Source organism: Brienomyrus brachyistius, chromosome 3 (assembly GCF_023856365.1).
Source record: "Brienomyrus brachyistius isolate T26 chromosome 3, BBRACH_0.4, whole genome shotgun sequence".
NCBI lineage: Eukaryota > Metazoa > Chordata > Actinopteri > Osteoglossiformes > Mormyridae > Brienomyrus > Brienomyrus brachyistius.
The window spans coordinates 27,263,914-27,278,705 of NC_064535.1; the positions used below are offsets into that span (position 1 = coordinate 27,263,914).

At 43.5% G+C, this 14,792-nt stretch overlaps 4 gene segments (V, D, J or C); 1 reads left to right on the forward strand and 3 right to left on the reverse strand.

The window, feature by feature from the left end:
• Positions 1 to 14,792, reverse strand: part of LOC125738393 (Ig kappa chain V-III region MOPC 321-like) — an 82,886-nt gene that overhangs the window by 52,022 nt on the left and 16,072 nt on the right. Inside the window, 1 exon segment of the V gene segment in view lies at positions 7,306 to 7,341. Coding sequence covers positions 7,306 to 7,341 — 36 coding nt within the window.
• Positions 1 to 14,792, reverse strand: part of LOC125738388 (Ig kappa chain V-III region MOPC 321-like) — a 55,944-nt gene that overhangs the window by 22,670 nt on the left and 18,482 nt on the right.
• Positions 938 to 1,841, forward strand: LOC125738400 (Ig kappa chain V region 3374-like). The segment is given in 2 exon segments: positions 938 to 1,046; positions 1,223 to 1,841. Coding segments are annotated over 2 exon segments (363 nt in total).
• The window catches only part of LOC125738394 (Ig kappa chain V-III region MOPC 63-like), a 39,534-nt gene continuing 30,278 nt past the window's right edge, over positions 5,537 to 14,792 (reverse strand). The window contains 2 exon segments of the V gene segment in view: positions 5,537 to 6,069; positions 6,941 to 6,972. Of these exon segments, the coding sequence occupies positions 5,753 to 6,069; positions 6,941 to 6,972 (349 nt within the window).

Below are 14,792 nucleotides of genomic sequence, written 5' to 3' on the forward strand. Positions count from 1 at the left end.
CTCTTAACTTTACCAACTCAGACACCAAATGGATCTGTTGAATTTTTTTCACATTGTACCTCGACTGAGATCGACAGTTCCTGCTAAAACTTGTATGGGTTGAGAAGCGTTCAACTCTACTAATTCAGACCTCAAATGGGTCGGTTGAGAAGAATCTAACCGCAACTTGACCGAAAACTCAGAACACAACAAGACAAAACAGACCTGCTAGAAATTGTATGGATCGAGACACGTCTCCTCTCCAAACAATAACCCCCCCATCCCCCCCCTCCCCACCTGCCACTTCCAGTGTGCGATAAGGTCACCCCAATACTGGGAAATTGCTCATAAAAAGTGATATTTCTCATGATTATTGCTTTTGTATGTGTGTTTTTTCGCATGTGTATTAGTTCTTTGTTGATTGTTAATGCTTTTTATTATTAGGTAGCTGGATGGGTTTAAATAGGCAATCATTTGTGACTCATGAATGGATGAAATTCCTTTACATTATTTCTTATGCGGAAATTCGACTTGGACCTCGACTAAATCGCAACTCAACCAGCCGTCTGGAAGGAATTAAGTTTGTGTTCCAAGGTACCACTGTATTTACAACAGTTTGCTGCATCACTAAATAGCCCATAATTGTGTGGGTGTCTGTCCTACAGTGGATTAGCCTCCCATTCAGTGTGTCCCCATTCTTGTGCCCTGTTGTTTCTTGGATAAGCTGCAGGAATCCTGTTCCAGATAAATGAATGATAGATGCATCAATGGATGGATGGATGGACAGATGGATGGGTATCTTTAATAACTGACAGTAAATGGTTCAATAGCTACAATACTAGATACTCCTCTGTCCTACTGGTGTTCTCAGTTTTCCTGCTGGGTAGAGTGGTTACATACAGGAAGTAGATTTGCAAATTTGTGCTGCCCGACTGCATTACACAGCAGCTGCGTGAATCTCAGAGAGGATTAAAGAGGGACATTCGAGTCACTTCACAGTCACTGCCGCACAGACATGATGGCTTTACTGGGAATGTTCCTCTGGACACTGGCCCTGTCTGTTCAAGGTGAGTGTCCTCACTATGAGACCAAGACAATGTCTCTCCTTTAAGAACTCATTATAACTCATTGGCCTTTAGTTCTGTGCTATTCTGTTAATCTCTAAATATTTTCACCAAGCAATATAATTGTGCAGAGATATTTGTTATGATGCAAAAAGATGATTCTCATGCTTTATTTGCAGGCTCTGGGGCTCAGATCATCCTGACTCAGAGTCCAGCAGTGGAATCGGTCGCTGTAGGAGTCACTGTCACTCTGAACTGCCAATCCAGCAGCTCTGCATTTCAGAGCAGCTTAGCCTGGTATCAGCAGAAACCTGGAGAAAGTCCCAAACTTCTCTTCTCCTCAGTGGGTAACAAGGTGTCTGGGATTCCAGACCGTTTCTCCGATAGTCGTGTTGGCACAAATTTCAGGCTGAAAATCAGTGGAGTGCAGGCTGAAGATGCAGGAGATTATTACTGTCAACAGCATTATGATTTTCCGTACACACAGTGACACAGGCCAGTACAAAAACCTCACTCAGCTGTGCATGCGCTCAGTCTAGGAAAACAACTATCAAAACTGGCAAGATATATTCACACTACTGTAATTCACTGGATTATAATGGTCCTTCATACCCTGAGGCCCTGTACTGGATGGTGGGTGCTTATTTATTTATTTATTTATTTTATTTTATTTTATTTACTTAATTTGTTCATTTTCATTGGGAAATGGTTTCATCCTTTAATTTATTGGACTATGCACCATACTTTCTATAATTTCTATGATGAAAAAAATACTTTTATAAATCTGAATATTTATTACTGGTTTCTCTGTCGAATTTTATTCATCTTTGCAATGTACACAGAAGTTTATTGAACCGTTTAAAGATAATACCAGTATCATTGCATGCAACCAACCAAGAACAAAATTTCAGAAAAATACAGATTCAAAATATAACGCACAAACAAAAGTGAAAATCGGTACAATTTACAGTCAGTAAACCAGCAAATAATACTAAGCTAAACTGGAAAAAAATGTTTTCACTATTGAGTTGTGTGTTTGTTCTCACCATGTCATCGTGGGGTTTCCTCCGGTTTCCCACCACAGTCCAAAAACATGCTGGGGCTAATTGAAGTTGCTAAATTGCCCGTAGGTGTGCATGTGTGAGTGAATATTGTGTGTGTGAGTGTGCCCTACGATGGGCTGGCCCCCCATCCTGGGTTGTTCCCTGCCTCGTTCCCGTTGCTTCCGGGATTGGCTCCAGACCCCCCACGACCCAGTAGGATAAGCGGTTTGGAAAATAGATCGATGGATGGAGTTGTGTGTTATCCGCATTTCACTCTATCCCTCGTACAGTGGATGCCGATCGTTAATGCTGTCCAATCCCTGATGCATTCTGATCACGGCTAAGCTTGGAACAAATCACATATTATTGTTGATCACAATGTCTTTCACTAGATGGCGCACTTTTCAAAAGATTATAATTAACGTCAAAACAAGTTTGTAGTTAATCTTGCTTTTAACAAACATTTTCTTCGAAACGTAGAACGAAAAGGAAATACATTGCAGGCAAAGATGACACCACATGCAGCTATAAATAATTCCATTAGGGAAATAATAATCAAACTCTTAATTAGAAACAGAATGTAGAGGTCGATTGATACTGACATGCTGTACTACAGTATATAGTCAGGAATTAAATATCCCTGTCGCTGTGTATACTGTATATTATTAATATACACTCAGCTGCCAGTGAATCTATACACAGCATCGCTATTTATCATCTATTAAATTGCATATTTCCTTCATAGCACTTTCCTGAAGCAGACATTTTCTGTCATACGATGGTTTTAAGTTTTATTTTTCGTTTTGGTTTAAGGACATTTGTGAAAATGACTGTCGCTGCTCTTATTAAGATATAGATTAATTCAGTGGAGGGTTGAAGCAATCAGCCAATTCCAGGAATTACAGGACATGTGGCCCGGATCCCTGGAAAATGTCACTCCATAGCAGAGCACAGACACTCAGAGCGATTCAGAGACACCAGTTCAGCTAACTACATGTTTTTGGATTTATGCACTTTTGGAAGAAGTGCGGAAAATATGGGACAACCTGACTGTTACCAAGAACTTGATATCCATCCAAAATTGATTAAACAACAAGACGAAATCTGGTCAGGGAGGCCACCAGGAGGCCTAGAGCAACACTGAAGGAGCTGCAGGAATTTCTGGCACGTACTGGTTGTGTATCATGTGACAGCCGACATGTGACAGCAACCTCCCGTATTCTCTGGACTATAGGGTCGGGTCACAAGCCTTTCCTTACAAAGAAGAACATCCAGGCCTGGATAGATTTTGGAAAAAAAAAAAAAAAAAACACCCTCTCCGAAAATCATGTGGGAAAATACGTTATGGTCTGATGAAACCGAGGTTGAACTTTTTGACCTCAATTCCAAAAATAACACTCCGCATCACCAAAAGACCCCAGACCCACAGTGAAGCACGGTGGGGGCAGCATCACGCTTTTGGCTTGTTTTCTTCAGCTGGAACTGGGACTTTAGTCGAGGTGGGGGGACTTGTGGACAGTTCCAAACATCAGTTTATTTTTGGCCCAAAACCTTCGGGTGTTTGCTAGAAAGCTGAAGATGATGATTATTTTCACCTTTTGTCTATATCAGTCCACGCCTCGCCTTGTCCAGTGTCCGTCATTGATGTGATGTTAGTTGATGTCAGTAATGTTCTGTCCTGCTCCTAGCCGTTTGCTCTCTAATAAATCCCCAGTTTTCCCCGTATTCCGCTTGCCTGCTTCGTCCTTCCCTGCCTCCTGCCCGCCAGCCTGCCCGTCTCCACCCGCAAAACCTGACACAGTACACTTTTTATAACAAGTGCATAAATAATAAAAGGCTCCCATTTCTCTTTGCAAACCTGAGTGCTGTTGACTTGTTGTCATTATAACAAACCCGCCTTTAGTGTGAAGCAGCAGTGATGCTCAGCAGTCTTACTAACTCTGATTCTTGTATAACTCATTTTCCTGAAAACACCTGTTCATTTACGTTGCATATTCACAAGCTACTAGGACCAGTGCTTAAGGGCCTGACTCACATGGTTTTCTATGGCTGATTACATGTTTTACATTGTATACTGGTATTATACTAATATTATAACTGAGGTTATTGCTGCGGGATGTGTGGCTGAGTGGGTTACGCCTCTGTGTCTGTGGTCAGCCGTTCGAGTCTCAGCAGAATCTCAGCTGGACCATTGAGCAAGATCTTTAACCCTCCCGAAGTACATCAGGGACACTGGATAAATTATAATGTACTCGCACGAATGGGCAATGATTTTTATATTTATACTAGTACTATAATGATATTATACATAAATTATGATGATACCATAACTGATATTCAGGTGTCATACTGATTCTGTAGACTGATATTATATTCTAGTATAATTCTGATACTGTAGCTGTCATTATAGGCTGGTATGGCTGTGCAGGGCAGAATGGAAACGAAAGCACAGGAAGGCTGGTTTTAAATGCTGTCGGGTGCGTTTCCCCTTTTCACCACTGAGAAACGGAACTGAGACCAGCCCCACCCCCACACAGCTGTTCCAGCTTATTTTAAACCCTAAAACTGCACCGTGAGCCGTTAGGAGGCTGAAACTAAAATTTGCATGGACTGGCCAGGACCCGTGTGTCACCCCCAGAGGGGAGCATGCAAATGATCAGCCCCCCAAGGGAGAAGTGAGACCTCAACTGGCAACAGGAAGATGGCGATCGGTTCAGTATGGTTACAGTGAAATACTCCAGTAACATCCATGTAGAATAATATAATATAATATAATATAATATAATTGTGAAAATAGGTATAATAGGATTTAAATGGTCCTAAAATATAAAAATAATCATTTGCTAAAAACCAAATGATTTTATGCATTTTTATAACTGAAATATGTACAAGCCATATAAATGATTAAATGTTGCACTTTACTGTTGTTTGTGACTTAACCGTGATTCTGATCACAGCCAGGCCTCGTCTGGCTCACTAGACAGGAAGGTCAAAAACGGAACACAGCAATTATACCTATTACAACAGGACAGGCAGTTATTTTCGAGGTGGGGGGGGGGGGGGGGGGGGCAAATTCGAGTGTCAGAAAAAGTCATTCTGTCATCATCATTTTTATGTCCCATTAATGTTATAATAGAAGACTTACTGAGGCGTTTTTGTGTGCTGGTATGGGAGTAGCAGTTGTGTTTGTGATTATTTATGCGACATTATAGAGCGGCATTGGCCCCGGTCTGCATCAGAGGGAATGAGGGGCAGGTGGATGTAAAGAGTCACCCAAAGTGTTGCCTGACTGCACCTCCCAAGACCGGCATGTCCCCCTCCCACACTGGGAGTCCTCTGTGGTCCCTTTACATAAAAATCATCTTTGCCTTCACCTAAAATATTTTTTTATAAATATACTTCATAAATGAAGAATAAAACTTTTGTAAATGAGGCAAAGAACAGACGTGCTTCTCTGGAAATGTTTTTATTGTTCTTAAATGCATTTAATTCATCACTTGAGCACAATACGAAACATAACATGGATGCAATCTAATCAAAAACAGAAGCTACATTATGAATGAAAAGGATGCTAATAAAACGTTTAGTATCTGCATTAAAAAAGTAGTTTATGGAAGAGTGTAGCACAGCACAGTAAAAACACAGTAATCTCATCAGTGAGCTCATCTACTCTGAACAGTCGGCCCTCTTCAGCGTTTGAGTGACAGTAGCCTGGGAGCCCTGATTGGCCTCACAGACCACTGAGCCCGCCTTCTTCCACTCCTCCGCAGTGAGGCTCAGGCTGCTGCTCCAGCTGTACAGGCCGTCCTTCTCCAGGAGCCCGCGGCTCGTCTCCGCCACTTTGCTTTTACCGTCCACCTTCCAGCTCAGCTTCCAGTCGGAGGGGAAGCCCCTGTTGGCCAGGCACATCAGGGTGGCCGTGTTCTTGCTGGACACCTCCACACTGGAGGGGGGCAGGACCGTTAGGGTGGGGGCTGTGTTACCTAGAGGACACAAAAGAGGCTTTAGGTCAGAGTCCAATATAAACTTTGTTAATTATATATACTGCAATAACACACTGGGTGCAATAACACACTGGATGCAAAAGCCACACTGGGCTCAATCAGTGTCGACAGCATTACTGCTCCATAAATATGTAAAGCAGTGGTTCTCAACATTTTTTGCACTGCCATCCAGTTTTTTTACCATGCCAGCTCACCCTATATAATTAAAAGGACTAAATTAACGCTATGATCAAACGGGCAGTGCACTCTGCAATTTACGCCAATCAATGAACATCACACAAATCTGATTGAATTTGCCAGTGAATTTTAAATGAATTAAATTACATGAAGTAATTTAAATTAATACGTGGTTTAGCTTCTTGGATTGGTTGAATATTCATTAGTTTTGCGCTAAACATATGCAGACCCAAAACCCGTTTACTCTGGTTAATTCTATAGGATTGGTTTTAAAATGCGTACGTTAAGTATTATCACCCGTAATTATGTTCAACTGATTAAACTTCATTAAACCGCATTTATAATCATTAAGATATATTTTCCGACCGTCGTCGTTGATCCACACATTTAGCCACGATTTGACATAATGCGAAGTATATTACGCAACATAAAAACCATGTACAGTAAGTTGAACAAGTGAAGAAAAATGCATCGGAAATAATTAACTACAAATTAGTATAAACGCAACAATGATAATCGATATTATCCGCTCGCATTTTTTCACTTGTCAGAATCGCATTATTTCGTTAATTCTTCTATATGTAAGTGTCGACATGCTATTACTCATCCAGTTCCGACTGATCTGAATTAATTCCAGTATTCAAAGATTAATATAACAGAGAGACGCACTTACTTCCAACATCCAGTCTGGTACCGCCGCCGAAAGTTAACCACAGTGATTCAGGACGCATCAGTCGCCGTACAAAAATCTCAGAGCGGCGCAGTACAGGCAACTAACAAACCGACATACCTAATATTTGTCTACTATATACGTATAAACCTACCCAGATAAAAATAGTATTTCCTGGCACGTAGGCAAACTAAAAATGCTTAAAATTGGCTGAAAACGTATTTATATTATTATATTATCAGCTTACATTATCTGATCATCATAAGCAATTCTTAGCATTAACAATAATAAAACGTAAGTGTATGTGTGTGTGTATATTAAATATTAATTTCTACTTGCATATTATAGATAAAAAGCTGGATACTTACTGCCAACATCCAGTCTGGTCCCGCTGCCGAAAGTCCACCACAGTGATTGAACCTGATTGAGACGCCGTACAAAAACCTCCCAGCGCTACAGCCGCGTCTCTAATTACATGTGCAGTAAAGGCATTAATGGCTCAATTAACACGCTATGAATACCCATAGTTAACAAGAAACTCGTAATAGTTATCTTTCTAATTTTTTTTACATAAGAACAAGTGTAATTGTTAACACCTTGACTGTTAAAAGCAAGTATTGCTTTTCATAACCGTGAACTGTGAATATTGAAACGAATACGGTAGATTAAAGTAGTTCCTGGTGTTCCGATATTTCTTCATGATGTCATCTAAACCGATGCTTTATACCAATTTTATGCTATGCTTGGAGCCTCTCGGCTGCACCTTCAAACTAATATGCTATATTATTTCCTCGGTGACTTGCATTTATTACATATTACACAGGAGGGAAATTGAATCTAGTCATCCAGTGGTCAAACCCTGACCCCTGGTGATCGGAGAGATTATAACACCAACGTAAGAACATAACTGGGTGTGCAAGATTTAAAAATCCATCCATCCATCCATCCATCCATCCATCCATCATCTTCCGCTTATCCAAGGTCGTGTCGCAGGGGCAGCAGTTTCAGCAGGGAAACCCAGACTTCCCTCTCCCCGGCCACTTCGCCCAGCTCTTCCGGGGGAATCCCGAGGCGTTCCCAAGCCAGCCAAGAGACATAGTCCCTCCAGCGTGTCCTGGGTCTTCCCCGGGGCCTCCTCCCAGTGGGACATGCCCAGAACACCTCACCAGGGAGGCATCCAGGAGGCATCCTAATCAGATGCCCGAGCCATCTCATCTGGCTCCTCTCAATGCGGAGGAGCAGCGGCTCTACTCTGAGTCTCTCCTAAATGACTAAACTCCTCACCCTGTCTCTAAGGGAGAGCCCAGCCACCCTGCAGAGGAAACTCATTTCGGCCGCTTGTACTCGCGAACTCGTTCTTTTGGTCGGTACCCATAGCTCATGATCATAGGTGAGGGTAGGAACGTAGATCGACTGGCAAATCGAGAGCTTCGCCTTTTGGCTCAGCTCTCTCTTCACCATGACAGACAGATACAGCTCCTGCATGACTGCTGACGCCGCACCGATCCGCCTGTAGATCTCCCGCTCCATCTTTCCCTCACTTGTGAAGAAGACCCCGAGATACTCAAACTCTTCCACTTGGGGAAGGACCTCCTCCCCGACCCAGAGAGAGCACTTCACCTTTTTCCGGCTGAGGACCATGGTCTCGGATTTGGAGGTGCTGATCCTCATCCCAGCCGCTTCACACTCGGCTGTGAACTTCTCCAGTAAGAGCCGAAGGTCACGGTCCGATGAGGCCAACAGAACCACATCATCTGCAAAAAGCAGAGACCTAATCCTGAGGTCACCAAACCGGACACCCTCAACACCCTGGCTGCACCTAGAAATTCTGTCCATAAAAGTTATGAACAGAATCGGTGACAAAGGGCAGCCCTGGCGGAGTCCAGCTCTCACCAAAAACGAGACCACTCATGTGGACCAAGCTCTGACACCGGTTGTACAGGGACCAAACAGCCCTTATAAGGCAGCCCGGCACCCCATACTCCTGGAGCACTCCCCACAGGACTCCCCAAGGGATGCGGTCGTATGCCTTCTCCAAGTCCACAAAGTACACTGGTTGGGTAAACTCCCACGCACCCTCCAGGACCCTGCCGAGAGTATAGAGCTGGTTCACTGTTCCAAGGCCAGGGTGAAAACCACACTGCTCTTCCTGAATCCGAGGTTCGACTATCCGACGGACCCTCCTCTCCAGAACCTTACCAGGGAGGCTGAGGAGTGTGATCCCCCTATAGTTGGAACACACCCTCCGGTCCCTCTTCTTGAAGAGGAGGACCACCACCCTGGTCTGCTAATCCAGAGGTACTGCCCTCGATGTCCAAGCGATGCTGCAGATGTGTGTCAACCAGGACAGCCCCGCAACATCCAGAGCCTTAAGGAACTCCGGGCGGATCTCATCCACCACAGGGGCCCGGCCACTGAGGAGCTTTTTAACCAGCTCAGCGACCTCCGCCCCAGAGATAGGTAAGTCCACCCCCCAAAAAAATCACGTATCTCAGATTTCGCTGGCTCCATTTTAGCGGGAAATTGAGATCCAATAGACCCCACTGCCACTGTCCAAATGAGTGAGAGTAGTATGCAAGATGTGTCAGTGAACCTAACTGGGCAATATGCAGACTGAATCGGATCAATGGTATATGCCGTAGCACTGAGAGTATTCATCGGACAGGGCAGCATGCTGGACTGGTGCCACCCTTGCAAATAATGTAAAAAAGTATGCAGGGCTGGCTGGGTTGGAGGGCGTCGAGAAGCTGACAGGACTGGAGGACTCTAGGCTGCAAGCAGAACCGAGGTGAAGGTAGAGCCGGTGAGGAAAGAAGAGGCCGAGGGGATTGCAGAGCAGGCGGGAGACGAGAGGATTGTATGACTGGAGAGTGATGAGGAGACTCATGGACAAGAACAGGTGGATGACAAAAACCCTGCAGGATGAGAGCATGGACGGGGGCAGGAACAGAAATGAGGACTGGAACGACCGCCACAGCAGTCTCCCCTGGGCTGAGTTCCCCTGGACAGATGGGGAGCGCATCCAGGCCGAGTTCCCCTGGACAGATGGGGAGCGCATCCAGGCCGAGTTCCCCTGGACAGATAGGGAGCGCATCCAGGCCGAGTTCCCCTGGACAGATGGGGAGCGCATCCAGGCCGAGTTCTCCTGGACAGATAGGGAGCGCATCCAGGCCGAGTTCCCCTGGACAGATGGGGAGCGCATCCAGGCCGAGTTCCCCTGGGCCAGGTGTGGCAGCAGCCTCTAAATTACCCAGTTCCAGGGAAGCGACAGGCACTGTGACCAGGATTATGGATACGACGGCAGTCTCACCGAGATCGGTTTTGAAGAGCATCCTTTCCTTTTTGCCTTTGAATCACCTGGCAGATGCAGGCTCCCCCGGTAGCAGAGAGTTACTCAGTTGAGGGGGAGAGAGCAGTGTCCATCTTCCTCATCATAAGGAACATCTATCTCATTCTCTCCATGATCTCTTCAACTTCCTGAATCTGGAAATTTTCAGGCAAGCTGAGTTAGCAGCGCGGTCGCTTTGGAAGAAGCCTGAACATCAGGACTCTCCAGTAGCTTCCAGCACAGCCCCTGGAGGGTGAAGAGCTTCTTAGCTAAGGTGCTTGAGGATGGACTGGTTATACCGGGGGAGGAAGGCAGGGGGAGAGGCATCATAGGAGCATGGGAAGTTGCAGGCTAAAGCAGCTCGCAGACCACGTCTCCCAAACTGCACAGGCTCGGATCGTCCAACTCTCCTTCCTGCTGCCTGCACCAGTTGGACTGAAATACCAGCTGTAATTCCCCAAAGGTAGAAGACTAACCGTTAATGTTTGAGCTTGTGCGGGGGTCTGCCCAGTAGAGTCGCTAAAATGGGCATCCTCAGGGATCAGTTTAGGGACTCACTGGAAGGTTTATGACCACTGCCTGCATGATCACATGTCAATGCTAGATGCCATGAATTTTGTATGTCAAGATATTTCTCCAGAGCAATGTCAAGGATGTATCAGGCATGCAAAGAGATACTACCCTAGATGTATCACTAGAGAGGACATTTGGAAAATCCAACTGCACCATTTGCTGTATGCAACCGGACTAGTAATTTCTGCTGCTGGTACACTGTACTTCGTGTGACGACTCCGGAAAAGGGCGGAGCTGGAGAAAGGTACACCAGTATAAAACTGCATTTTTAATTAAATATGTATGTGCTGCATAACTGTGAGGTTAATGAAATCAGATTGTTATTCAGCACTACTTGTGAATATCTCTGTGGTGATTAACTGCTTAAAATGAACAGAATGGCAGCTGTTTGGCAGAATGGCAAGATATGCAAACTCCACACACATGGAAGTCTGAACTCTCGTCTGAGTACTAACCACTGCACCACCATGCCATCCTGTGTTTATATTATATTATATTATAAATACACTTGAGTTTGGATTGGGTCCAGCGTGGCCCATTAACCTTCAGTCTATGGGCCTGATGGCCCAGGATGGTCATTTACATAGAGGAGACACTTTGCATAAGCAGCACATGCTTCAGTGCCTTGATGGTGCTTATAATCCTCTTCATAACACTTCATGACTGACAGCTGTCTGTACTTCACAGCGACAGACACCAACAAGCTATGGCGTCTATCAGCATCTTCATTGTGGTCTTTGCCTTTTTCTATCAAGGTAATATTCTGTGCTTTTTATTTGGAAATATATCACAGTTTTAGTTACCCATTTAGAAATTCAATAAATACAGGTACAGCTCAATACAACTATTAAACTCACTGTTTTCAGGCTAAATACATTTATTTATTATTCATTTATTGTTGATAATTTAAGTTGATCATTCACATGTTTAGATATGCAAAAGATAATATCCAGGTTTCTTGGTATTACTTGCTGTAATTGTTTTTACATGTTTACATTTTTATCTTATTTTCAGAATCCAGTGGTCAGGTCACTGTGACTCAGACTCCTGCAGTAAAGGCTGTTCTCCATGGACAGACTGTCACTATGAGCTGTAAAGTCAGTCCGGCTGTTTATAGCAATGATCGTTTAGCCTGGTACCAACAGAAACCCGGAGAAGCTCCTAAACTCCTGATCTATTACGCAAATAGCCGTTACTCTGGGATTCCGTCTCGATTCAGTGGCAGCGGATCTAGTACTGACTTCACTCTGACCATCAGTGGAGTCCAGGCTGAAGATGCAGGAGATTATTACTGTCAGAGTTACCACTACATCAGTTCTAGCTGGGTGTTCACACAGTGATACAGAGCCGTACAAAAACCTCCCTCAGTCAGACTGCACAGTGACTGCACTGCTGCAGCAGGGACTCACTGCAGGTGCTGAGGGGGAAGTTAAACTAAAGTTCCCCAGAGCAGATTAAACCAGTGTGACTGAATACACACAGATATGATCTATTTCATTTATGAATTATATATTGAGAATGCTTGTATAGTATATGCATGTTCCCTGTCCTGTACCTTGCATAAAATATTGTAATTTCTTAATAAATTTTATGAAGAATTTCCACCTGGGATAAAGTTAATCTTAAGTTATGTACAAAAATATGCAAAGTAATAATTGCTGGAGAACAAATGTAGTTAACTGAATATACTGTAGGATCCCTGCTGTAGGAGTCAAATGGAACTAAACCATCTGGAATGACATTTTGAAGTCGTTGTCCCATTTTGATGTTTATGGAAGTTTTGCACGATTGTTTGTATGAAGTTGTTAGTTATTCATGTATTATTTGAGTAGGACAGTGTTTCGAACATCTCAGTGTTGTGCTGCTATAAAAATATAACTATAAAATATACTATAAAAATATAATAATGTTACTAGCAGAAGGTGTAAACTTCTTAATGTTCAAAAAGACAGTCGTAAATTGAATAATCTAATGAATTCATGGGTAAAAAAGCAGGGGAAAGACAGGAGGATTGGTGTGGCATCGGCTGCATTATTCTGCTGTGGTAAAGAGAGAGCTGAGCCGAAAGGCAAAGCTAATGATTTACTGGTCGATCTATGCTCCTACCCTCAGCTGTGGTCATGAGATTTGGGGAGTGACATAAAGAATGAGATTGTGGATTCAAGTTTCAGAAAATTTGTTTACCCTCCTTGACACATATATCCACCGGGGAGGAGACTCGACGCAGACCTGGGACACACCGGAGAGATTATATCTCTCAGCTGGCCTGGGACGCCTTGGCATTCCCTCGGTGGAGCTGGAGAAGGTCACTGAAGAGAGAGAAGTTTGGGTATCTCTGCTTAGACGGCTGCCCCCACGACACCATCCCAGTTTGAAACCCAGACTAGTTGTTCCCTCCACTAAAACAGACATATAGCAACTCTGAACCCCAATCCTGGTTGGCCTAAATAAATAATAATATTATTAGTACTATAAGTTAGAACCTTGGCATTTAAAAAATCCTGGTGTGGAAGTAAAATTGGACATTGGTAGCCCGGGAGGTTGGCATATTGGGTCTGTTATGTCTTAGGCCTTAGGCAAGAAGAGATTGTTTTGAATACTGTGTGACCTCGCTTCGCGATAGCTGCCTGCAGTAAGTTCTGCAGACCCAGAGGAAAGCTCGGACCTTGGAGAGGGAGACAGCGGAACCAAGGGGGGGAAGAAACCAATTGCAGGAAGAGATTCGAAGCTGCCCCAACTGGTGCACAGCGAGTTATAACTTTATAAAATAGTTGTGGCAGACAATATATAGCAAGCTATGCGGTAGTGCAAATGGATAAGTAATTATGTTAATCATTTTAATCATATGTTAACCATGTATTTGCAGTGATTCAATGACAACATGTCAATACGTTAATCATTAATCAAAGGACAACCAAGTATTTGCAGTGATTCAATGTCATGTAATCAATATCTATATTCACATCTCAAGTAGGAGCCTAGCATTCGAGACATGAGCTAGATGGGTGGATTTTACCTTGCCACCAAGGTAAACCAATAGAGCAGGAGAATTGTGTTTGTTATACGTTTGAGCTCGGTTTGTTGGTGTTTTGTGACCAATCAGGACTTAGAAGTTATGGTTTATCAACTGGTTGCTCTGTGAGCTCTGTGTGACTTCGTAGCAAGTGCCAGAGTGTGACGGGAGTGATTTGCTGAGTTGCTAGAATAAAAGAGATTTCCTTTACCTCATCAAACTGAGAGGTCCGACTTTTATTCTAAGTGTTATATTTAAAATTTTTCTACCACACTGGCTACAGCCCTGAATCCATATATCAGAAACACTTCCCATCTCTACCTAGTTAAAACACATATGCAACATATAAAACACAACCAAGCATTTAACCATAGGCTATTTTTGTTTGAGAGAAGCTTGAGAGATTTGATGATACTAGATCGTGAAGAATATAAATGTCTCCATGATTTGCCGTTCTGAGAGATTGCTACAGTGTACGTTATACTACTTGCAGTTCCATGGCTCATACATACTACAGGTGGGGCGTCTGATTTCCGGCAATCAGTGTTCTGAAGTAATGGCCGTGTCAAAAGGTGGCATGTCTAGTAGAGCAGACGCGCCCAAAGGTTATTTCTGTTGGCTCAAAATACTGTCACTTACACATGCAATTTAGCATGACGTACAACAAAAATTACAACAATGCATTTAATTTATTCTAGGCATTTATACACTAATGCTACTAGCTAGCAAACGAACATTACAGTCACTTAGCTAGCGTAAGCATTTCAGGCTAGTTCAGCTATCTCTTTAACAACCTTTCAGCACACAGGAGGTACATGTCATTTCAGAAAGAGGCCAGATATTCACCAGACATATTGGTTAGGCTCAGGGTTGATCATATTGAGTATCATTAGCAGATATCTATAATAAAATGCCTGTTTCATACTTATTCATATACCATT